The sequence below is a fragment of the Chanodichthys erythropterus genome, chromosome 22, assembly GCF_024489055.1.
Source record: "Chanodichthys erythropterus isolate Z2021 chromosome 22, ASM2448905v1, whole genome shotgun sequence".
Classification (NCBI taxonomy): Eukaryota; Metazoa; Chordata; class Actinopteri; order Cypriniformes; family Xenocyprididae; genus Chanodichthys; species Chanodichthys erythropterus.
In genome coordinates, this window is record NC_090242.1 from 16,754,247 (window position 1) to 16,780,996 (window position 26,750).

At 37.3% G+C, this 26,750-nt stretch overlaps 1 protein-coding gene across 1 annotated transcript in view; it reads right to left on the reverse strand.

Annotated features, from left to right (window-relative positions):
- si:ch211-196i2.1 (collagen alpha-1(II) chain) overlaps nucleotides 1-26,750 on the reverse strand; it is a 77,877-nt gene that overhangs the window by 32,276 nt on the left and 18,851 nt on the right. Inside the window, exons 2-7 of the mRNA XM_067376436.1 lie at nucleotides 22,709-22,853; nucleotides 21,675-21,833; nucleotides 20,431-20,626; nucleotides 17,551-17,682; nucleotides 17,281-17,361; nucleotides 3,560-4,213 (exon numbers count right to left, since the gene is read on the reverse strand). Of these exons, the coding sequence (XP_067232537.1) occupies nucleotides 3,560-4,213; nucleotides 17,281-17,361; nucleotides 17,551-17,682; nucleotides 20,431-20,626; nucleotides 21,675-21,833; nucleotides 22,709-22,853 (1,367 nt within the window). The remainder of the gene's footprint in view (nucleotides 1-3,559; nucleotides 4,214-17,280; nucleotides 17,362-17,550; nucleotides 17,683-20,430; nucleotides 20,627-21,674; nucleotides 21,834-22,708; nucleotides 22,854-26,750) is intronic.

A 26,750-nucleotide genomic window follows, 5' to 3' on the forward strand; every position in this document is an offset into this window, starting at 1 on the left:
AATTTTGCTACAATCCTACCCCCATACTCCTACAGCCATTTATAAAGAGCCAGATGAATCTAAGGTGAGAACAGCTGAAATACACATATACAACACAGTGGCGAGTGGGGACTTCTTTAAACGGGTATGCTGAGTGGTGCGTCATAACCAAAAATGTGTCTGGTGTTGGATGGGATTAATAAGGGAGACACTCACATTGACTCAGAGTGTAAGGTACTCAGTTGCTTACTCTCATGACACATCGCAACACAGCTAAAAGTATTCTTAATATGTTGGACCTTTTATTAAAAGTAGCTTACATTTACATGTTGAGACGTACCCTCACAAGCACCCGTAAGAGCTGTGATTGTGATGTTTGAGTTGAGGGAGGTGCAAAAGGGGCATTTGCAAAATATGCTGTATTTTTGTAATTCCGTTGGTGCTACTTATGTTGCAGAAACTAAATAATTCACCTTTAAATAGTATGATGGATTGGCTTAGGACACACTAAAAGGCTCAGATCTAAATAAGAGACTGCACATGAAATCCCCCATATGCTAGCAATCCAATGAGAACACAGGACAATGATGACGAAACATAACAACAGAGCGTAGGTGCCAATGCTGTTGTGGATCCGCTTGGACGAAACCTTCCATAAATTGCATATTTTAAGAAAATTACTGTTGTTTGGCAAATAAATAAATGACGGACAGTTACATACTATGTATTCCCAAAATTTTTATCATGCAAGCTTTATGGTACACCTCAAACAAGGACATTTATAGTAATTTATAGTGTTAATATTATTTAGCGAGTTCATGAATGGCTTGGGAATGCACAGCATTTGCAGCTTATATAGACTGCATGCCCCTGATCCAACATCAAAGTCCTAATAATTCCCTTCTTTAATTTTCCCCTCTTGTGCTTCCTGCATCAGACCTGGTTTTGCTGCTTTTGTTGATTGTGGCAGAAGTTTCCTATTTATTGTGTAAAAAGCTTTACATATCTTGTTTGACGTCTATGCTACAGCAATTGATTTCAGCTGTTGTGTCCATTTCCTTCTTGGACACAGAATTGTTTGACATAATTCTTTAACAGGATGTGACATAAGACCAACAATTTCTGCAAGATATATCAGTGTTATTTAGTGTTATTTATACACTATGATAGTATTTATTAAAGGTGCCGAAGAACATGTTTTTAAAAGATGTAATATAAGTCTAAGGTGTCCCTTTTTAACTGCCTATTTTGGGGTATCATTAAATATGCACCGATTCAGGTTGCGGCCCCTTTAATTCTCGTGCTCCTCACCCCAAGAGCTCACGCTTGCCTTAAACATATGGAGTCAAATTAATGCCTTAAAGTTTTGCACAAAAATAAAGTTTTGTAAAACACAAAAAAGAATTGAGCTATAAAAAAAATGTTTTGCAAACAAAAATAATAAATTGCAAAATAAAATAAAGTAGTGCAAAAATAAAAATATAATCAATTACAAAAATCAATGACAGCTGTAATCCTATTTTATCTTTGCCACATATTTTTCATGCTCAAACCTACTAAATCATTTGCAACGCTCATTTTATTCTGCGTTTCAGTCAAGCGTGCGCTCACGATACCGGTTTTCTTTTGCGCTGCACTTTTCTGTGCGGATCTCTTTATGGCACTGGTTTGACGTGGGGGTGGAGTCAAGAAACGGGGGCACGCCCCCGCGAAACACGTCATCGGCAGGAGACGCAGATCGCAACAGAACAGGGCAGCGTTTCCCAAAAGCATCATAAGCTTTTGGAAACCAGTGGAGCTACGATCAACTTAGGCTTACGATGCTTTTGGGAAACGCTACCCAGATCAGATCAAGCATAGAGACAGAGCGCATTTATTATAATCTGAAAACCACGCCCACCGGGGGAAAAACAATCCAACAGTCTCCATTGACTTTGTATTGCGTGAGGCTGCCTTCTTGTCTTTTCTGACTCATTACAATAAACAGAACAATGCCTAAAAGCTGCTACGTGACAAGGTGTACAGCTAACAAGCTAAAAAAAAAAACAGAAATACGTTTTTATAAGCAGTTGACCCCAAAAAACGAATGTTTAAGGACACAAAAGTGGATACAGGCAGTGAAACAGAGCGCAACGGGTCATATTACTATAAGAAATGCATTGGAGGGGGTCGTAATCAGTGACAACATATGCTAAACAAACCAACAAAAACAAACCATTCATTATTTTTCACCATGTCAAAGAATTATTTCACCTGTCGCCGATTACGTTCCCCTCCAATGTATTTCGCGGGGGCGTGCCCCCGTTTCTTGACTCCACCCCCACGTCAAACCAGTGCCATAAAGAGATCCGCACAGAACAGTGCAGCGCAAAAGAAAACCGGTATCGTGAGCGCACGCTTGACTGAAACGCAGAATAAAATGAGCGTTACAAATGATTTTGTAGGTTTGAGCATGAAAATTATGTGGCAAAGATAAAATAGCATTACAGCTGTCATTGATTTTTGTAATTGATTATATTTTTATTTTTGCACTACTTTATTTTATTTTGCAATTTATTATTTTTGTTTGCAAAACTTATTTTTTTTCCACTCAATATTTTATTTTCCTTTGCAATTCTTTATTTTTGTTTGCAAAACATTTTTTTATAGCTCAATTCTTTTTTGTGTTTTGCAAAACTTTATTTTTGTGCAAAACTTTAAGGCATTAATTTGACTCCATATAAACAACATAAAAAAAGTTCACACAGCTAATATAACCCTCAAAATGGATCTTTACAAAGTGTTCGTCATGCAGCATGTCTAATTGTGTAAGTATTGTATTTATTTGGATGTTTACATTTGATTCTGAATGAGTTTCATAGTGCTCCGTGGCTAAAGCTAACATTACACACTGTTGGAGGGATTTATAAAGAATGAAGTTACAACAACGACAGATAAGATAACGACAGTCTTGTCTCCGGGAATACAGTAAGAAACGATGGTAACTTTAACCACATTTAACAGTACATTAGCAACATGTTAACGAAACATTTAGAAAGACAATTTACAAATATCACTAAAAATATCATGATATCATGGATCATGTCAGTTATTATTGCTCCATCTGCCATTTTTCGCTGTTGTCCTTGCTTGCTTACCTGGTCTGATGATTCAGCTGTGCACAGCTCCAGACGTTAATACTGGCTGCCCTTGTCTAATGCCTTGAACATGAGCTGGTATATGCAAATATTGGGGGCGTACATATTAATGATCCCGATTGTTACCTAACAGTCTGTGTTATGTTGAGATTCGCCTGTTCTTTGGAGGTCTTTTAAACAAATGAGATTTATATAAGAAGGAGGAAATAATGGTGTTTTAGACTCACTGTATGTCATTTCCATGTACTGAACTCTTGTTATTCAACTATGCCGAGGTAAATTCAATTTTTTAATCTAGGGCACCTTTAATATTTTAAATAAGCTTTTTCATTCATTTTTCAAATTAACAGATCATCACATCTAAAAGTTCATCTAATATTTATATTTTACTTTCTTTTTAGCTTTCTTACAACAACATTGATATATACTGAATTTATACTCACAGGCTCACCCCGGGGCCCCACTGGCCCCATAGGTCCCCGTTGGATGCGATACATATTCCCATCAGAGCCACGCACAAGGTCTCCATGCCTGCCTGTAAGTATAATGGTACCTGGGTGCTCCTCCGATCCCCAACCAGACCCTGCAGGGATATCTGGAGTCTTGGATGTTGTTCTTCCACTGCCTTTTGAGATGCCTTCCCAAGAAGTTGTGCTAACAGGAGCCTGTGTGGTGGCCTCCGAATCCTCTTTTAACAAGTTGGATTCTCGATCCTCAGGACTGGAGGTGGTTTCTAGATGGATTTCTCCACTAGATACAGTACTTGCGGTAGGTCTCTTGGGTACTTGAACATCCAGGTTGATAATTGTGGTATCCACTGGTTTCTTTGGTGAAGGTTTGCCAGGTTTGTGCTTGTCAGTGGTGATGTTTTCATCTAGATGTTTAGATATGGATTCTGGTTTTCCATCACGACTGCTTGTAGTGTCAGTTGGGATGGTTTTGGAAGGTTTACCACCGTTTTTGGACAAGATATTTTGGTCCACAAGGTCTGTATCCTCATCCACCTCAAACACATCACCTCGCCCCACAAGGACAGGACGTTTGGATCCAGTGGGCAGAGTACCATCACCACGTATAATCCCACGTCTACGGAGACCCTATTAATAAAAATAAATTACTTAATGGGTGGCAAAAAATGCGTGTAAGCTATTCATCAATTACATCTGGAAGCTTTATTTTTAGCATATAATCACTTGTATTTGTTCATAATGTCTAATTTACCATGAGAATGTTTATGTGATTTGATTAAAGCAGTAATCTCCATTTTAACATACGGTTGTTAAGTTGCTGCTGTTAACAGATGTTCAGGTAAATACGAGTGTTTGATAATTCCAGGAAGATAAACAACAATCATTTAAAGTATTAAGCATCTTGTAGCAATCAGCAATGATCTACTGAGTTCTGACATCATGTAAAAATCAGATGTGCATGAGTTGCATGCACAGCTTACACTGTACCACTCCAACAAGGCATCCTTCCATGTCTACATCACACTGGTAGTTTAAAGAGTCAAAACAGTGTGACAGTGACACAAAACACTCATACAAACAACATTTGTTCATGCTGAGACAAAGTCAATGAGATTTGGAAAAGGATACAAAACGAAAAAAAAAAAAAAAAGACAAAATCATGGTCTGGATTCCATATGATCTGGTTTGGTTCTGAATGATGAGAAGGGAAATGAAAAACACCATCTCTCTGTGATGAAACAACCACATCACGGTATCAAACGCAGGGAATTGTTGCAGTACATCAAAATGACATTGTACAAAACTGAAACATGTGTCTCTTTAAAGTCTGCTGTGATTCTGTCTAGTTGCTTTATTTGCATGATGTGCAAGCCAGGTGTTTTAATAAAGTGACTTTTGTAGGACAATATGAGTACTTCAGTTCTCTTGGTGGCATCTGCAAGGTTTACAAAAAGAGAAACTCAAAAAGAGAGTTGGGAGTTGTGAAAGGTTATATGAAGCCATTTATATTATGCACAGTTAGAACCATTCTATTTTGTATTGCCAGATTGGATGCCATGGCTTTGTATAAGGTAGCACTTTATTTTAAAGTCTTGTTCTTCATACTTATTATAGTATTTACAATAACTGGGTAATAACCAGGTACTAACCCTGAACCTACCCCTAAACTTAACCTTAACCCATGTAGTTACATTATATTACCCTGTACTTTCTTAGGTAAGTACTCTGTAAGTACACATATTGTAAATTAAAGTGCAACCTTGTATAAAATAATTACATTAATATATTAATAAATATAACAAATGTGAAAAATCTTCCATATATATTGTGTACGCACACATATATACATATATATTATACATGTATTTAAAGTCACCCTGTAGTCAATCATTTTATCCCTTAAAACTCATCTATGATCACCAAAATTACACATTTAACATTTTTTTCCTTTGAAAAAAAAATTCTTAATGCCTTATAATAGCTTGAATATAACTCTACACCCTTGCCTCATTTAATGTACACTGATCTATGAATATGCTGATTAGCCCCGCCTCCACTCACTCACACACAGCACAATAGTATCGCTTTTTACAACGCCGGACACATATGGGTAATTAATAAGATTAGCGTTTGCTTGACTACATTATCAAACAGCTAATAATGTGTTGCTAATGTTACACAAACCATGTTCACATTCATGAGTCAGCTGCCTTCTAACAATCAGTATCCTAAGAAACGCTTTGAACAACGTCAGTGGAGAAAGGAATATAGTTCATCACAACATCGTAATATGCATCATACACCCGCCATATTGCTAAATACCCGATTTTTCATATCAACAGAAAAATAAATCGGCATAATATATCAGACTCCCTTGCATCAGTTAATAATATGCTAAAGCCTGCTAGCACATTGTCGTGATTGGTTACAATGTAGTTTGTGACGTCAGAAACACCAACGATTTCAAACCGTGGGTCTGAGACGGTCTTTGGTTTACTGCAGTTTTAAACAATGGTGTTGACTTATGAATTTGCACATTGTTTGTCTTAAAGCATGTTAAAAACACCAGATAGACATACAAACTACATTAAAAACTCGATTTTCACCACAGGGGGTCTTTAATATATTGTATTTTATTATATGTTATTTATTATTATATACTCAGTGAATAATATATCAGTCAGCAAGAAGACATCCGACTGTAGCCTGTAAAGGTGAGATGGAAGACCGAAGGAAGGAAACGTGGGTAAAATCAGACCCTCTGGTCTAATACTGACTAACAATGGCTCTTTCTGTGGCCATAGCCTGCTAAACCGACACTTGATCTCCACCTGGCTACGAAGGGCTGTCGTCCAGCTTATCTTCCTGCTGTTGGTCTGATATCCCTTTAATAGCCTGCCAAAGAGGGTCCGAACACACTGACTCACATTAAGTGCCCAGTCACCCAGAAAAGAGCAACTTCCACTCCAGCTCTAGCTATAATACCATTTGGGCACTAGGGGGCTTCTTGTGACTAGGACCACCATAAAAACAAACTTCACTGCTGCTGTGCTTTGTCCTTAATTAGTAATCAGAGACCTTTGTTTGTTTTCTCTTTCACAAAGTTAGAAAACAGAGGCAAAATTTGATCACTGAAAAAAAAAAAAGAAAGGTCACTAAAGTGATTTTCTCCTAGTGAGCGATAAAACCGAACACTTATCTAGGGACCAGAATGACAGAGACACCTAGCAACCATACAGCAACAACCCAAGATTGTGGTGGTGACTTTTACACAACAATCCCCTACTCACACTGACTGTCCTGACAAGTGGGGGAAATACAGAAGCTGTGACAAGATTAGGCAAAGATCTGTCTATAGGAGTATGACTGTTGTGACATAATCCAGACCAACGATCACTTCAAAAATGAATGTTCCCAGAGCTTTGGCTGTGATGTGCAACCCTGCTGCTATTTAAGCTCTGTTACAGAAACCTTCCCTGACTGAACACAGTTTAGACAGATCAGTGACAGGTCTGCAGAAGAGGTAAAGAGTTTCCTACAAAATAAAAGGGATATGCCTTTAGGCTCCAGAGACATTACTTACACACGCATCTACATGCCAGGTAACCACCACTAGTACTAAATACATGCATATGGGCAAAACGGTTCTGAAAAATCAATAGAAACTCGCCTATTATTATACTTCAGTTCTGAAATGTACAAATTTGCATCTAATGACTTGGTCTGTAAATATATAAGTGAGCCTACAAAACAAGGGTCTAGTACATACAATTACGCATACACATAAGCCAGCACAAAAGAAGACTTGAAAAACGGCAATTATCTGTAAATCTATCACAGAGACACAGGTATTTATGGGCAATGTCAAACCAGCTCTATCTTGCATTTTGACTTTGATTTAAATATAGTGTCCCATAAAATGTTTCTCATAAAGAAATGCCCTACATTTCCAAAGAAAGTGGGAATTGGGACTAAAATTTTATATGGAGAAAAGATGGTTAGGCGCAAAAATAAAATTAAGTAAGAAAACACCATCTGCAGAAATAACTGAATTCATTCTCAATCTTAACCATTTTATGACAAGACCAATATAACAATAGATGTTTCCTGCCACAGAGAGTTTTTAAATGCAATGTCAGGCTGGGAATTCAATTTAGCTCTATGCATATACTAATAATAAAACAATCCTATATATTAAAAAAAAAAAAAAAAAAACAGTATGGTAAAATAAGCAGCAAAGGGAAAACTGAAAAAGAGAGAAGTGCTAAAAATCAACTGCAATATTGAAAAATACTGCAAAACCAATAAATGTCAAATATAGTCAAAATCTGCACACTGACACTAGACATGAACCCAGCGTTTGTGGTAATAAGGGTCGAACTAGCAAAGTGAAAACTATTTCCCTCATATAACCCGAAACCACTGTAACCTCTCACATCTGCATCCAAACCACTGTCAGCCTTCAGGAGAGATGGACTAACACTTGATTGCATGCATATGTCTTATTTTTCAACACGAATATTTATACACATACTAAAAACCACAAAAAATGAAATCAAAGTGGAGCTTCATTAAGTGTTGGATTACCGCACACCACCAAACCCACGTGTCATTATTAGATAGGAGTTAATGCATGATTTGTAAGAACAATTTTCCCAAACAAACACATTTTGGAAAGGTTTCCAGAATGAAGCCATACCTTTGGAATGTGATTCCTCTGACCTTGCGCTCCAAATCTCATTAAATCCAACAGAAACCATCCAAGCAAACAAATCCAGATCCTCATGGTGGCACACATACATACACGCACACATTCACTCACACGTACATCATCAACGACATTAATGCAGTGAAACGCAGTCAAGGTTAGTCAAATATGTGCAAAACACGCTAGCACACCCACAAACTCTCAATCCACCCACATACACGCAGATTACATGCAGACACACACATATCATCTACTTCACACAATGAGACACCTGTTTGGCTGTGTGGCCTCAGGGCAAATCGAGCGGGTGTATGTGAGAGGGTGCGCTCTTGTCTTTGTGAGTGGTTAAGAACGCTTGTAGTGTCCAGATACAAGTACTTACATGCTTGCTGAGGTGGATCAGAATTAACTGACAGAAACAATATGATTTATACAATAACTTTTTGCTAATAGGGACAAATGGACCAATGGGAAATTCATACACTGCTCACTTGCAGACACATTTTGGCATCGTTTGACAGGATAAAGCTCCTAGACAGCTTGTTGAGATTCTGCTGATGTGAATTATGTTCAAGTAGAAGAAGAAAAAGTGACTATCAGTGCCCTGAATCACAGAGAAGACCCTAAATCAAAGAGGAGGCCATCCACTCTCTTCACTCACAAAGCAGAAAGCAATGTGGAGTCTTCATGGAGACAATCCACAGAGATCTGTCACAAGGGTCCTTCACAAATAGCGGATAATTGCTTCCAGAAAATTCCAGTCAGTTCTGGATTTGTAGGACCCTGATAAGTTTTGACAAGTTTGTCTGTCTATCTATACAGTATCTACTGTATCTTCTTATATCTATCTACAGTAGTGGAGCATCAGTCACGCTCATCAGGAAAATTAGGAATTGAAACTGAAAAATTGAAACACACACAAACACACATTTTTATCAAATCAAACGTCAGTAATAGCGGTTCACTTCCGCGATTTAGTATGATTGCGTTCATATCAGCATTGAACCATACCGGAGTTTACATGAACTGTACCCCAGACCACCCTTTTTAAGCAGACTCGTGTATGGTTCGCGGTTGCACAACCGAGTTCAGAAGACAGCGTTTACGTCATCCAAACGAACAGAACTCTGACGTCAGTCGAACCCGGGTGTGCACCAAAAGTGCTATTGTGAAAGCACCTAAAGTCACTTTGCATTAACTGCTTGTGATTTATTGTGGGTTTGGGGATGGATGGTACTAAATTACTGTCTCAGAACTGATAATTACAGCCAGTGGAGTTGAGGTCTGTGACTGCCTGAGGATAGAGACACAGTGAGGAGGAGAACAGGCATGATATAGACGCCTGCACAATGACATATATTTATGGAGTTTTCAGTAAACCATCATACACACCAAAAAGGGAAAAATGCCTTAACTTCTGTAACAATTTGCACAGATTAGCTCTAAAAGAGGAGAATGTCACATAATCACATGGTGCTTACTCTTGTTTATTGTCATTGTGACATTCAAATGGGAAACAAGTTTCCGCACATGTATAAATAGATATTAACTTAATTACAAACACATTCATATTTGTTGTTCTAAATAACTGCCAGCTGGAAACAGATCCATCTGAACTGATCAAACAGATTTTTTATAGATGGGATTCTCAGCAGCTGTCTTGACCAAAAACCAAAACTTTTTAGAACTTAAGTGTAATTTGCATTTACATTAAATTTATTTACATCTCTTGGATGAAAAAGTTGTAATAGAATTCTATTTACTAAATCACAATTGTCCCATGTAGGCATTGATAAAATACCTGATAGAATCAAGTCATAAATATATTTTTTATTTTTTTATCCTATCAATGAAATCCTTGGAAATCCTTGACTCCAATGAGACATGGAAATGGCATGCACTACAAACTACACAAAGAAAAGAGACAAGAAAACAACTTATTGCTTCAGTTATTACTAAGATGACAGATGTGTTCATATACTCATAACTCTTAAATAGCTTCTTTATTTTTTTAATCCAAGGTTGTTTCTCACCTAAGCATGTGTGCCAGTATGTGTTTAAACATCTTTGTAGAGACTTGTGTTAAGACCCTAAGATATTTTGTCTGTTTTCATCTGTCACTGTATACTCTTTCTCTGTGTGTATAGTCGTGTTTGTGTTCCAGGTGGGCGTGGTTTCCATTTACCGTTCGGGAAACACTGATTGGTCCAGCTAAGCACCTGACCTGTATTTAAGGACCGCCCCAAACACTCAGCCTTTGCCTCGTGCCTCATTGACTTTTTGCTATCGCCATCGTTCTTCGCCTAAGTTGACTTTTGATAATACTGTTCGTTTCGTCATCGTTTGTTTGAGAGTGTCGTGCCAGAGAGATTGTGAGTGTTTGTTTATTGTTAATATTTTAGATTACCTGGTTTATTTGATCTCTGCCTGTTTGACTACGCTAATTGAATTCCAAATCTGATTTGTTTGCCCAAAACCCTATATATATAAAAACTATATAAAACTATATAAAAACTCTTGTAAATATTATTTTCACTTTAAGGGAGGTAGGGGGTTTGACGCCAATTTATTTGTATCTTAATTTCACTTTGTTTATGGTTAAGGGAGATAGGTAAGTTAAGTTGTATTTTGTTTTCTTTATTTTTGGTGAGGTAATTTAGTTTCTAAAAGAAGATTGTTTTGTTTATTGTTTTGGCCGTGTCTGCCCTGACATTGAAACCCTTATTTTCATTGTAAATAAACTTTGTATTGATTTTGATATCTCTCTGTTATTGAGACTCGCTTCCCTTCTGTTACGGCTGACCCCTAGCGGTCGTAACAGAAATTGGGGGCTCATCTTAAAGTTTTTGACTAATCAAAAAGTGATGCAAGAGAAAATAGGAACCTACAATATCATTCAAAAGTTTGGGGATCTCTTATTCTTACCAAGGTTGCATTTATTTGATCAAAAATACAGTATAACAGAAATATTGTGAAATATAATTACAATTAAAATATATATATTTTTTAATTGAATACATTTTAAAATGTAATTTTTTACTGTGATGCCAAAGCTGAATTTTCAGCATAATTACTCCAGTCTTCAGTGTCACATGATCCTTCAGAAATCATTCTAATATGCTGATTTGCTGCTCAAGAAACATTTATTATTATCAATGTTGAAAACAGTTGTGCTGTTTAATATTTTTGTTGAAACCGTTAAACAGGAATCTTTGATGAAAAGAATGTTCAAAAGAACAGCATTTATTTGAACTATAAATCTTTTGTAACAGTAAAAAAGTCTTTACTGTCACTCTTGACTACAGTTAATGCATCCTTGCTGAATAAAAAGTATTAATTTCTGTAAAAAAAAAAAAAAAAAAAAAATTGGTCATACCAGTTTAGGGTCCAATTCTCACTATTAACTAACTATTAACTACGACTTTAGCCTCAAACTCCTAATTACTGCTTATTAATAGTTAGGTAGTTGTTAAGTTTAGGTATTCGGATGTAGAATATGGTCATGCAGAATAAGGCGTTAATATGTGCCTTATAAGTACTAATAAACAGCAATATTTTAGTAATATGCATGCTAATAAGCATAAAAAAATACCTTTGAGAAGTAGTACTGTATATCACAGCATTGAGAAATAAATCAGGAAAACAAAAGACAATTAAAAGGTAAAGTGTCTAGACAACTTGTATAACAAATTACCCTTTTGTTTAAAGCCCTTCCTTCTAAAGAACCAACAATAATAACTCTTTGGGCAGAGAATGACAGATGACAAAATGGACAAAATGCACTCAACCTAACTTTCAACCTTTGTCCCTGATATCAGGAAGAAGAGGTGAGGAAATTAGCCGCTCAGGCTTCTTTGTAAATGAAGATCTTCTATAAACAACACTTCCATAGTGTTTAGCATAGCTGGCATTGTCTCATGCATGTTCTCACTTTTGCTCATGAACAAATAAACTACCTTTAAAACACAGATCATACATTTATTACTTTATACTCACAGACAGAGTGAGTTCAAAGGCACGTTTGGAGGCACACTGTGAATCCTTCACAGCCTGAGTAATTCTGTCACTTCCCTAGAGGAGTACTCAGTCCAACTCAAACCTAATTTTAGTGCAGAGCAAATCAATTACAGGCTTGTGCCAACCTCTGCCAAATGAAACCCACAAAAAGAACAAGTATATTTCTAAATACACTAACACCACTTGTAAACATACACACTGCCCATGTAGACTAAGCAGAACAACCCAAAACAAATAAACAGAAACAGACAGACACAAACACACATGCATTTTAAACTTTGGCAATCGCACGTCACCCAGTGGGTTAAGCAAACATGTTCTATAACATTTACACATAAAACCTAATTTCTCAACAGGGCCTCTGCTCCAGACCTTGAGCCGCATGGTGCTTATATACTGTAGAATTCATTCATTCATGTAACAGTACTTGACAGTGGACAAGGTAAAGTACTACACACATACTTAGACATATACAAACCCGATACCAAAAAAGTTGGGACACTGTACAAATTGTTAATAAAAAAGGAATGCAATAATTTACAAATCTCATAAACGTATATTTTATTCACAATAGAATATAGATAACGTATCAAATTATTTGACATTTTGAAATGTCATGCCAAATATTGGAACAATCTCTGTGCGGGTCAAGGCAGGAAAATCATACTGGATGCCCGTGATCTTCGGGCCCTTAGACGGCACTGCATCACATACAGGAATGCTACTGTAATGGAAATCATAACATGGGCTCAGGAATACTTCCAGAAAACATTGTCGGTGAACACAATCCACCGTGCCATTCGCCATTGCCAGCTAAACTCTATAGGTCATAAAAGAAGCCATATCTAAACATGATCCAGAAACGCAGGCGTTTTCTCTGGGCCAAGACTCATTTAAAATGGACTGTGGCAAAGTGGAAAACTGTTTTGTGGTCAGACGAATCAAAATTTGAAGTTCTTTTTGGAAAACTGTGACGCCATATCATCCAGACTAAAGAGGACAAGGACAACCCAAGTTGTTATCAGCGCTCAGTTCAGAAGCCTGCATCTCTGATGGTATGGGGTTGCATGAGTGCGTGTGGCATGGGCAGCTTACACATCTGGAAAGGCACCATCAATGCTGAAAGGTATATCCAAGTTCTAGAACAACATATGCTCCCATCTAGACGTCGTCTCTTTCAGGGAAGACCTTGTATTTTCCAACATGACAATGCCAGACCACATACTGCATCAATTACAACATCATGGCTGTGTAGAAGAAGGATCCGGGTACTGAAATGGCCAGCCTGCAATCCAGATCTTTCACTCATAGAAAACATTTGGCGCATCATAAAGAGGAAGATGCGTCAAAGAAAACCAAAGACGGTTGAGCAACTAGAAGCCTGTATTAGACAAGAATGGGACAATATTCCTATTCCTAAACTTGAGAAACTTGTCTCCTCAGTCCCCAGATGTTTGCAGACTGTTATAAAAAGAGGAGGGGATGCCACACAGTGGTAAACATGGCCTTGTCCCAACTTTTTTGAGATGTGTTGATGCCATGAAATTTATAAATCAACTTATTTTTCCCTTAAAATGATACATTTTCTCAGTTTAAACATTTGATATGTCATCTATGTTGTATTCTATGTTGTAAACTTCCACATCATTGCATTCTGTTTTTATTCACAATTTGTACAGTGTCCCAACTTTTTTGGAATGGGGTTTGTACATAATATATCTACCTTATTTTTCAGGTAAGAGCGAGCACGGCCATTTGTAAATTTAATGTCTGGCTTCTGGTGTCATTCGCTTCCAGTTATTTTTAGCTGTAAAAAACAGCTTGTTATGCTGCTTGATATTGCAAACTGGTATTTCTTACCATATTATTTTAATGTATTGTCTTTATCATAAACATGATGGTTTGTAGCAGTTATATTCTTGATATTCTTGTTATTTCCCTATAGCGGCTAATAAATCGGAAGTCTTGCACATTCACAGAAAACACCTTACTTCCGCATCGAAAAATAAGGTAGAAAATATAGTGCCTTGCAAAAATATTCACATTTTGTTATGTTGCTGCCTTAAACTACTTTAAATTAGTTTTTTTCAACATTAATCTACACTCCATACACCATAATGACAAAGCAAAAAAAACAGATGTGTGACAACTTAGCTACCATTAACTCAGTACTTGTAGCACCTTTACAACCTCAAGTCTTTTTGGGTATGATGTGAGAAGCTGTGTACATCTGCATTTGGCTATTTTCTGCCATTCTTCTCCTCAGATTCACATAAGCTCATTTTCAGGTTTCTTCAGAGAAGTTTGATTGGGTTCAAGCCCAGGCTCTGGCTGGGCCACTCAAGGACATTCACAGAGTTGTCTATAAGTCACTCTTGCATTGTCTTAGCTGTATGCTTAGGGTCATTGTCCTGTTGGAAATTCTGCCCAGTCAAAGTTTCTGAATGCTCAGGACTAGGTTTTCATTATGGCCATCTCTATATTTTATAAAAACACGCCCACAGCATGATGCTGCCACCACCACTCTTTACTGATGGGATGGTATTGTGTTGTGTAGGTGATCAGCGGTGCCTACTTTCCTCCATACATGACGCTTGGAACTGAGGTTCATCAGACCAGAGAACATTGTTTCTCACAGGCTGAGAGAGTCCTGCAGGTGCTTTTTTGCAAATTCCAAGTGGGTTTTCATGCGTCTTCACTGAAGAGAGACTTGAGTCTGGCTACTCTGCCATAAAGCCCTGATCACTGGGGTGTTGCAGTGATCTTTGTCCTTCTGTAAATTTCTCCTATCTCCATGTATGATCATCATGGAGCTCAACCAGAGTGACCATCAGCTTCTTGGTCACCACTCTAACCAAGGCCCTTCTCCATCGATTGCTCAGTTTGGCCAGGAGGTCAGCTCTAGGAAGAGACCTGGTTGTTCCAGACTTCTTTCATTAAGGATTATGGAGGCTACATGCTTCTGTGAACCTTCAGTACAGCAGATTTTTTTTTGTAGTCTTCCCCAGATCTGTGTCTTGACACAATCCTGTCTCTGAGCTCTACAGTCTCTGAGCTTCTTTTGACCTCATTTGGTTTTGCTCTGACATGTACTTTCAGCAGTTAGACATTTTATTGAGAGGTCTGTGCCTTAATGTAATTGTTATTATTATTATTATTATTATTAATAATTTATTTATATATATATATATATTTTTTTTTTTTTAAATAAATTTTCAAAAGTTGTCATTTATATATTTTTTTTCTTTGTCATTATGGTGTATGGAGTGGGAGTGTAGATTAATGTGAAAAAAGAAATTTAAAGTAGTTTAACAAGGCAACAACATTAAATGTGAAAAAATTAAGGGGTTTGAATACTTTTGCAAGCCACTGTATATACATCAAGTAGGTGAGTCTCTCAATTGGTCATTTGACCCAAAAATATGCATACATACACATATCCAACTAAACATTCTTGACTTGGGCCTCAAAGCTGTGACATTGGAAATGAGTGACAAGCTAATTTAGTGATTACCTTTGACCTCTGACCTCCTGTTGGGTTTAAGAGATCAAAGAAAACCATAAGTTTCCCATTAATCCATCCAGGAAACTGGCAAACCAAAAATGGCAGAGGCATCAAAGCGAAACAACACAACAAAAAGTTCATAGTCAAGAGGTTACGCCACAAGAGAGACCAAAACTGGAGAAATAAAACAGGTTATTTAAAAAAAAAAGTCTGGTGTGCTTTAGTCTTTGAAATCCCTCACCTTTTTGACTTAACATAATGGAGTCCAGGTGATTGATTAGGGCACTAGATGTTTTAAACATACTATGGTCTCACCGACAGAAACATTTGGTTTTGAATCAAAAAGAATATGGAGTCCATCAAAATTCACACAGCAGCCAAACACATGGACTGATTCGACTGCTGTAACTCAACTACACCACACACCATCTTTATTTAGATTAACAGAAGACAGGGGAGATTTGGAAAGCCTGTTTGGGTTTGATATGTGATTACAGGTTCACAGTATGTTTGAAGACTGGATTTTTTTTTTTTTTGAACAAAAACACTTACAGGAGAAGAAATTAGTCTGACAGGATTTGTGTAAATACAAATTCTTAAAGTTTCTTAAAAGGTATAAGAATATTAATGGTAATATAAACTGAAAGTTCATGTGTAATGCTTCAGGCTACAATTTTAAGCAGTTATATCAACATCAAACATGCAATCAAAATATGATTCACAAAACTAAATACTCGTCAGTGCTTGAGATAAATACACTTTTTAAAACACAAGAAAGTAAGTCACGATGTGCCCAAAGCAGATAGGATTGAGCAATTCCTTATCCAGTTAATTTATGAAACTGCAGGAGAATAACAATATCAATATATTTAATAGTATTTTTAGGCTGTTTGATCTTTTGCTAAATAATTTAATGGCTGATTTAGACAGATACAGGTTACTTCACCCAAAATTCTGTCATTAAAAATCACTCATATTGCTCCAAAGCCGTTTTTCTTTCTTCCATGGAACACACAAGAAGGCATACTAGAGATTGTAAAAAGAGCTCTCGTTCATAATGGGAACTAAGGCTGTTGGGCTCTCAAAATAACCATAAAGCAACATAAATATAGCATAAAAGTGGTTTATATGACTTGTCCGCTATATTCCTATTCCTACATAGTGTTGTGAAGCTGTATGATAACAGACTAAAACTCATTCAGTTCAAATATGGATTCAAAAGACTAACACAAACACTTTTATGTTGCTTTTTCATAATGTTTGACATGTGTGACAGTCCTCTTCTTTCTTCGTGGTATATCACTCTAGACATTGTGCAATACATCCTCTTTTGTGTTTCACAAAAGGTCATATGGGTTTGGAATGACATAAGGATGAGTAAATGATAGAATTTTCATTTTGGGGTGAACCAGGTAATTTACTACATATACAGTAAAGATGAAAAATAACACTATTAATACTTACAGTCATTTTTGCACGAATAGAGTCATTGTCCTTTGCTGACACTAATAAGTCTTCCAGGTCATTTGAGGACAGCAAAAGTTCCTGGACAGAGAAAGAGAAAAGATGTAGACAGAAAAGATAAATGAGATAAAAAATGAAATGAATTGCAGTGGCAAATACTATGATATGTTGACACAAATCCATATGTCACTTAGTAGAAACTAGCCTGATTTGGAAAACATCAACATGGGTAGGTTGTATAATGTTCCTTGTACAGTATGGCTCGCTCACCTCTACAGTGTGTATGCGAGGAGAGCGAGGAGGTTTGTGTCCGGTTCTGCCACACTGGGATTGGAAAGCAGCACACTGATCTCGAGCTGCATCTGGTTCTCCCATCAAAAATGCCACTTGCATCAAATCACCCTGAAGAAACAAGGCAAATTAAATATTTACACCTACACAGATGCATGCATTCAATACATATGGTCACAAGGTGCATACATGCAATGCATGCATGGTTGGTTAGACACACAAACACATAAGCATGTACTAAGTATGCTCCAATTGATCGGCCGCAGATCGGTATCAATCAATAAATCACATTCTATGACTTGATCTGGTGTCACTAAAATAGGTCGATCTCACCAACCAATGGCAAATTGATGACGTCAGACTTTAGCACTGCAGTCACATGTGTATGTTGTATAAAACTGCACATAAAGCACATAAAACTGCTGCTCATACAGCACGCGTACATATCTTAATGGGCTTGAACGGTCAAATAGACATACTTACGTGTCAAAATGCCTGTCTTTGCGAGTATCTTTGTAAACATGTTCATTTAGGAGTTTCGATTTGTTTTTGTCCTCAGTCACATCTTATGGGTTGTAATTATGTTCAGTTTGACATGAACTCTTGTAGGCTCTTTAAGCCTAGTATTCTACAACCCGAATTCCGGAAATGTTAGAGGTTTTAAAAATTTGAATATAATGAAAAATAAAAGACTTTAAAATCACATGAGCCAATATTTTATTCACAATAGAACATGGATAACATAACAAATGTTTAAATGGAAAAATTTTACACTTTTATCCACTAAATGAGCTCATTTCAAATTTGAGGACTCAAAAAAGTTGGCACAGTAGCAACAAATGGCTGAAAACACAAGAAATTTTGAAAAGATTCAGCTGGGAGAACATATAGCAACTAATTAAAGGGATAGTTCACCCAAAAATGAAAATTTGATGTTTATCTGCTTACCCCCAGCACATCCAAGATGTAGGTGACTTTGTTTCTTCAGTCGAACACAAATTGTGATTTTTAACTGCAACCCCTGCCGTCTGTCAGTCAAATAATAGGAGTAAATGGGAACTTCTACTATAAGAGTAAATAAAACTTTCATAGACAAATTAAAATTAAACCCTGCGGCTCGTGACGACACATTGATGTCCTAAGACACGAAACGATCGGTTTGTGCGAGAAACCGAACAATATTTATAGAGCAATATTCAGAGCGTGATCAGACCTCACTAAGCGAGTGCTGAACGCAGTTGGACATAGTGGTGTATTAGAGGTAAAAAATGATATAAATACTGTTCGGTTTCTCGCACAAACCGATCGTTTCGTGTCTTAGGACATCAATGTGTCGTCACGAGCCGCAGGGTTTAAGTTGGATTTGTCTAAGCAAGTTTTATTTACTCTTATAGTAGAAGTTCCCATTCACTCCTATTTTTTGACTGACGGACGGCAGCGGTTGCAGTTAAAAATCATCATTTGTGTTCTACTGAAGAAACAAAGTCATCTACATCTTGGATGCGCTGGGGGTAAGCAGATAAACATCAAATTTTCATTTTTGGGTGAACTATCCCTTTAAGTTAATTGATATCAGGTCTGTAACATGATTAGCTAAAAGGGATATCTTAGAGGCAGAGGCTCTCCAATTTGTGAAAGAATGCGTAAAAAGATTGTGGAATACATTAAAAACAATGTTCCTCAATGGCAAATAATATAATGATCACAAAGTGTTGCCATAGAAGTCAAGAAATTTGCTAAAATGCTAACTCTCATCATGTTACCTCATGACTGAGTTCAGTGTGTAAGTATGCAAATGGGATGTTTGGACTCTATGATGTAATTCTCTGAGACTCAGCCTAGACTTCATGCTGTATTAACTTTCCCTGTCTAACGCAACTAAAAAAGGGCATTTAACTTTTTTGCACAGCTGTCTAAACTATACTCCTACCCCCATTAAAAGGCCTGTTCTTCAGCACAACATAACATAACATAGCGTAAATCCATTTCAAAAGGCCAAAAAAATCTGCTAAAATGCCTTTTATCCCTCAACCTAAAGTGGGTCTCTTGTTGTGCAATGTTATAATCTATAATCTCTGGCCATGTATACACTCCAGCTAAATACATTTTACATGTTCAGTAGTTAACTTTACGTTGGTCAATTATAGCTAATGCCAAACAGGTGAAACTGGCACTTAAGCTGGTACATGTGTGTCTTGTTTAACATTTAGTGCCTCCGCGGTAATGTCAACAATCACGTTTAGGGTAGTAGAAGTTACTCCTTTCCTCCGTACGCAATATTCAACAGTGAATAAATATGGCCGTCAGTATGAAAAATGCATGAATGGATTAGGAACTTCAGATTTAAAGCTAGGATACCTGCACTATAGGGAAAAGTTCAAGTTTATAATAATTTCATTTAATAAAAACATTCAATAAATGAGTGCTACATGGAACAGTGCCAGCAAAAGAAATGTTATGCCTTGCTATTTTTGAATCATACTCATTCAATTTTTCATCAGCTATTATTTATGTAAGAAATCGTGCTGGTAAATTGTAACAGAGAGTTGCACATAAAAATACAAAATCTCTATCTGCTTGTTAGCAACACAATGGCCAATCCATCTGGAAACTTGGATGAGTATAAACGCAGATGTTCAGCTTAGGGTATAGTAACTCCTATACGCTGAGAGACCCTCATCCTCCATAAACCTGACTTTGGTTTTAAATGCCGACTGGGAACGTTCTGGAGATGTATTTACAGTATATGTCATGTGCCGAGAGCTGGTGAGATGAAGGATAGTCTTATTTTACACTAAGTAGGTACTACATACTTGCATGTTTGGACCACACAAAACTAAATTTTGTTTGAAAACTAACCTCAAAAGGGGTCTCGAACCCCTCAATGATTCCTCCCACCATAACCAGGCCATCGGTGGATATTCCCAAACCTTCCTTATAGGCCCAGTCCACGCTCTCAATCATGGAGCAATCCACATACAATGCCAACCGTCCCGAGGAGACACTGACGGCCACACGGTGCCAACCTCCATCGGATAGCACTGCCACGGGGAACCTGGGAACAACAGCAGGACAGGTTTTGAAAAACAAACTTTTTTTTTTTGACAGGATGGGCTAAACAAATAGCATGTTAAAGTACAGGAGATCAGGAAGAGTTAGGAGAACCCAAGTAAAGTAGAAGCCATTAAATTTCCTGGCAAAACATTCAGAGATACAACACTTCCTGTCTGTGTAATGACACATGACTTTTTTTCATATATGCAAGCTTAAACTAAACAGAAAACCATATGAGAACACAGTAAGAACATTATGGCACGGTTATGTCACCTCATGATGAATGAGAAGCACAAACAGGTAAAATGTGAGTGTAAAACGTCCATTTATTTTGTCCTGGAGGTGGGAAATTAGGCGACAGATACAAATATTAGTTTTGAGAGGCCATGACTTAAACCCCATGCCTCATTTATACATCTCGACTGTAAGGCTTGCCTAAAGTCACAGAAATCTAGATTAAATATATCACAGAGCTCGACAAGCTGTGCTTGTGTTTAAGATTAACCATTAGCCAAAACTAATACTTTACTGACATGAAGAATGAGGAGAGGATGAGGATGGTTTTGTCATTATGGAAGAGGAACAAAGAAGGTCAATGACATTAAAAAGCAAGCAACAAAAAACAAGAGAGGAGAAGTAGAATAAACAGACTGTGGTTACATAACAGGATTCACTGAGATGTGCCTTTTTAATTATCTTTTTTCCTGCCAAGATGACGGCTTTGGGACCAAAGTATGAACCACAAAATAATCAAGACCACCAAGTTCCCCGTTAATCCTCATTTAAGAATGATTCAGCATTGCCAATTATGTAGTCTTGTCTCCTTTCCAAAAAGTTTTTTTTTTCTGTGATTAATTATTCAGATCAGATGCTTTAAATGCTAAATAAAAAAATAAATACATAAGAACAGAAATCAGGGACTCTCTGATATTTCTTAGGGACTTCCTAGAAACTTCCTACATGGCAAATGCAAGAGATAAAATTAGAGTGTGCCATTTTTAAACAGGTTTCCCAAACACTCCCCGTCTGCCACTGATGTGAAGACTCACTCATAATGTCGTTGTTGGGTGCTGATGAAGGTGAAGGTGTAGGCACTGATGCGGATCTGCAGGAGAATGTGTCCATCTGGACAGAGGAAGGTCAGCACACTGCGGTCTTCAGACTGGGAGCTACGCAGATGCAACAGCAAACTGAACTCATCACCAAACCTGAGAAAGAAATTAGAGAAAAAAGCTTGGTATTACATGCTTACACTGGTTTTAAAGGATTAGTTCACCCAAAAATGAAAATTCTGTCATTAATTACTAACCTTCATGTTGTTACAAACCCGTAAGATGACCTTCGTTCATCTTGGGAACACGAATTAAGATATTTTTGAGGAAATCCGAGAGCACTCTTATTCCTCCATAGACAGCAATTTAATTACCGCTGTCAAGGTCCAGAAAAGTACTAAAGACATCGTTAAAATTGTCCACATGACTGCAGTGCTTCAACCTTACTTTTATGAATACTTTTTGTGCGCAAAAATGAAACAAAAATAACGACTTTATTCAATAATCTCTTCTGCATAAGAGACTGACATAGAAAAGAAGAGACTGTTGAATAAAGTCGCTATTTTTGTTTTGTTTTTGCGCAAAAAAGTATTCATAAAAGTAAGGTTGAACCACTGCAGTCATGTGGACAATTTTAACAATGTCTTTAGTACCTTTCTGGACCTTAATTTTATTGCTGTCTATGGAGGAGTCAGAGAGCTCTCGGTTTTCATCAAAAAATATCTTAATTTGTGTTCTGAAGATGAACAAAGGTCTTACAAGTTTGGAACGACATGAGGGCGAGTAATTAATGACATGATATTTTTGGGGTGAACTAACACTTTATGGAAGAATATCATATATAAAGTTTAAAAAACAAAACAAAAACAAAAAAAAAACAAGTAGATATTCTCGCAAAGACCCAAAATTGTGTATGTTATATTGTGTATCAATCATAATGCATGTACAAACCAAGTTTGAAGTGTCTAAACTGAAAAACAAAATAAAAACAGTTTTTTTTTTTAATGTCAGTGGCTGTTGAGTGTACGTACCTGTGTCCAAACACCTGCTGTAGTGGGATAGAGAGGGTGGAGTACTGGCCTACATGCAGGATTGGACATCTTTGACTTTCATGCGTTACTGATGCATTGCTGCGATTAGCCACCTGCCACAGATGATCAAGAAGGTCTATTGCTTCTGCCAAACAATTAAAAGTAAGAGGAAAAAATGTTAGGTCCATTTAAGCACATTTTCAACAAAACTTCAGCATTTTTGCTGAAACATTGGAGGGTGGGAAAATCACAGGGTGACTAGGTAGGTCTACCCTAAATTGCATAATGGATCCCAGAAACATCTGTTTTGGATAAAACAGCAGGTACAGATGAGAACCGAGCCTGTAAACAAAAGGCTCTGTTTTGTAGGTGAATTTTTCCAATATTAATCATTAGTTCTGATGAGGTCTTAGCAACTCTGAGGTAAGTCTGTGTGTGAGAGCAGTCATTCAGGAAATCAGTTCACCATACAGAGAAACAGACCTGTTCAGTCCTTTCATTAAATGTTTAGAGGGTCATAACAAATCAGCTGGTCTTAAACGGAGCAGTCATACCCCATAGTGCCCACCATTGTGTTCCTTCTTTAACATGCTCATTTCCTGCGGACGCTGAAGGTCTTAATTTATAGAGTATACTGTGAGCTTGCTCGTGTTCATCTGTGTGTATTTAGTGTGCAGTATTGTGCAAAATGAGACAAATAAATCTTGCTGAATGCTGCATTTAATCAAATGAGAGTGAGTGACTCAGAAAGCAGGTCTGAAACACACCTGGCAGTGAAGTCAGCTGACTCTGTGAGAACTGATCCATCACCACAGACAAAGTTGTAAGCGAAGGCCAATAATTAAATATAAAGACCCACTTAATAACGCAGAAAAATGTTCAAAAAACATTGTATGAAAAATGGATATTCATTTTGAGATCTGCAAAAGAAATCATTTAGTAGTATTGTTAAATTATTAGTGTTTTAAAAAATTACCTAAGTGAATAAAAGGTAATCTAAATGTAAAAATTGGTGAAATTACCATGTAAAATTAAACTATATATAAAAAACAGTGCCTCTGCCAACACTGCTAACAAGGATGAAAGTGAGTCAACAGGTTAAGCGAGGATTCTGATGACTGAACATGCACACGGACCACAGCTGATTTACACACCATGTAACGAGTGCTGGACCAGGACTGCAAGCCTTTTTCCAGGAACATGTAATTGCTCCAACAGGATTACACATTCCCCTCTTCCCTCACTCAACCTCAGCCACATTGCAAAGTGAACATGCACCAAACTTACACCAGATTTTTTTATTTCGGACATTTGAAATTTCAACAGTTTCTTTATTACATTTTCTCATACTCTTTTTGCTCAAAAATAACAGTTCAGCTAGATTCTATACTTCACTCCTGTCAATCCCACAATGGTTGTCACATTATTCATAGATATTAGTCAAGCTGTATCGGTCACACAGATTTACATTGGAAACAGACATCAAGACCCCTATCTGGTGACATAGACTAAAATCCACCTTTCAAAACACTATGATTGTTTCTGAACCATTAGCCTACAATATTAACCCATACACAAGCTATCCAATGGAACATTTTACAGATATTCAGAGAAGATTTTGGCTTACTTTCTGTCCTTACAATGATATATCAACAAACCGAGCCTGCTGGCTGAAAGTCTGAAAACAAAAGAAGTGATTTTCAGGTTAAGACCTGCTTTAGACTAACAAAAAGATCCATAAATACTGAGGATATGACATCACACTCACATCAAAGCGCAGATGACTTCAGTCCAGATGTTGAGATGCTGTCATCTTAAATTACATTTGAATAAAAGATCCTACAAGGATATTCCACTCATTTAGATCATATAGAAGAAGAAGAAGAAAGAACAAAGAGGACTAGAGAACGTATACACTCCTCACTTTCAGGAAAGGTTAAGGTTAAACAGCTCTTACCCAAGTTCACTCCAGCAAAATGACTGATGCATTCTCCCTCAAATTCAGATACAGAAATGACAACACACAGAAAAAATAAACCAGATGCCTGAAAGCGTTCTTACTTGAAATGTGTACACTCATACTACCGCCATATCCTAAGGGCACCGTGGTGTCCATGTTTCAAAACACGGCTCATGTTCAAAGTTGTGTTATGACAGGAGAGATTGATCTGGGGGTCACACAATGCATACAGTCTGAATACTTTCTTCAAGGGCTGTAAGCAATGCATTCTAATCAGTCAAGCCCTTTCCATAGGCTCGGGCCTACAGTTCTTCTGTGGCCGTGTTTGGACTACGCCAAGGAGAACATTCCTCTAGGACACATCATGTCTGCAAGCCGTACGACTGCCATATGGATGTGCAACAGAGTGGATAACAGGGCACATAAACCAACTCCGACAAAAGACAAAGTTCATTAATTACAAGCCAGAGTTGGTGTGGAAAGTGTGCTTTGTAACTACGGCAAATATCATTTACAGCAGATTGAAATATAAAAAATAAAATTAGAACACAGAGAATTTTGATCAAAATTCAATTTAAATTTGAAATTATAATATTAATATCATTATATTCGTTCATTTTATTTACATTTTTGCTATTCAACAAAAGGTGGCTCAACCAAATAATTTATAATCTTCATAGTTACTTAAAGCGGGCATACACTGTGCGGGTTCGGACACTTTGGAGTTTGTGAGCCATTGCACATGTTACGAGTAAGATAACCAGATAATTGTGTCAAAGCAGCTGGTACATGGCAAAACTGTACTGCATGGTGGCGACAAATCGCATGAGCTTTCGCACTAAACATGGAAAATGGAGCATTCAATGTTGCTAATATAGCTTCGAAAAGAAAGAAGAAAGAAACTAAAAAGACGAGTGTTCAAATGATTTGCTAAAAAGAAGCACAGCCATTCCTTTCAACAAAAGCAACTAGAGAGTGCATTTGTGTGTCAGTGTATTATACTGTAGGGTTGCAGCTATAATAATATTCATAGATCTTGCCTATATGACATGGTTGTGTATGATTTGGCAAGAGGGGACAGCCTATATGCTGGTTAAAATCGGGCCGACTGCCTGATTTTTTTTAAAAACATGTTTAAAAATTTTTGGGAGGTGCTTGTAATGCACTCAGTTCGGCTTGTAATTCCTCTCACACAACATCAGCCGTGGCCATACGGGCATCAACGATTTCCATGCGATTTCTCCAGTCCCAAAAGGAAAAAAAAAAAAAAAAAAAATGCCTGCAAGCTAGAACGACAGCAAAAATCGCACCACGTAAACTCAGCTTTAGTACTAAAAAGATTTCAGTCAATTACAAGTAACTATAAAAGTACCAATCATGCAACCACTGCTTCATTTCCTGTCAGCACCTCTATGTGAGAATAATGAGAATAATTGATCAAATGTCAGAGAACTATTTGAATAAGGATTGTTTGGTGTTCTGTAAGTCATTATGGCATATGATAATAACTTCTCTGTAGAGTCTCACCAGCCATAACAGTACTGCGTTGTTGTCTAAAACATGCATCAAAAGCCACAACTGCATCTTAAATGAAAGCCTCTTCATCTATGCCCATGCCCTGCAGCGAAGACCCTCATGATCATTCACACATGCTTATTGGAATCTCTCTTTAGAGACAAACATTTGTGGTGAAATGTGCAAGCTCTTTTCCAAAATACAGGAGGTGGATGGACCACTTGAAGAGGCCACGATTGAACAACATGAGAAAATGACACAAAAAAAGTTTGGAAAAAATGTGCCAGAGACAATGTGACGGAAAGATAATTTGAAGGCAGACGAATGAGTTGCTCTGCCCTGGTAGTAAAGTCTGTTCTTCCCTCATAACTCTTCCATAATGGTTTTTAGTGGGTAGAAGATTCCTTCAGTAGGCTCATTTGAAATGGGATGCTGCATGAGGAGTGACCTAAAGAATAAAAGCAAAACCCTTACGGTCAAGCCATAAATAAATGAGCCAGAGACAGCTTAGAGTTTAAAAGCAGGAGGAATGACAAGACTGATGCAAAACATTAACCTTTACATGAG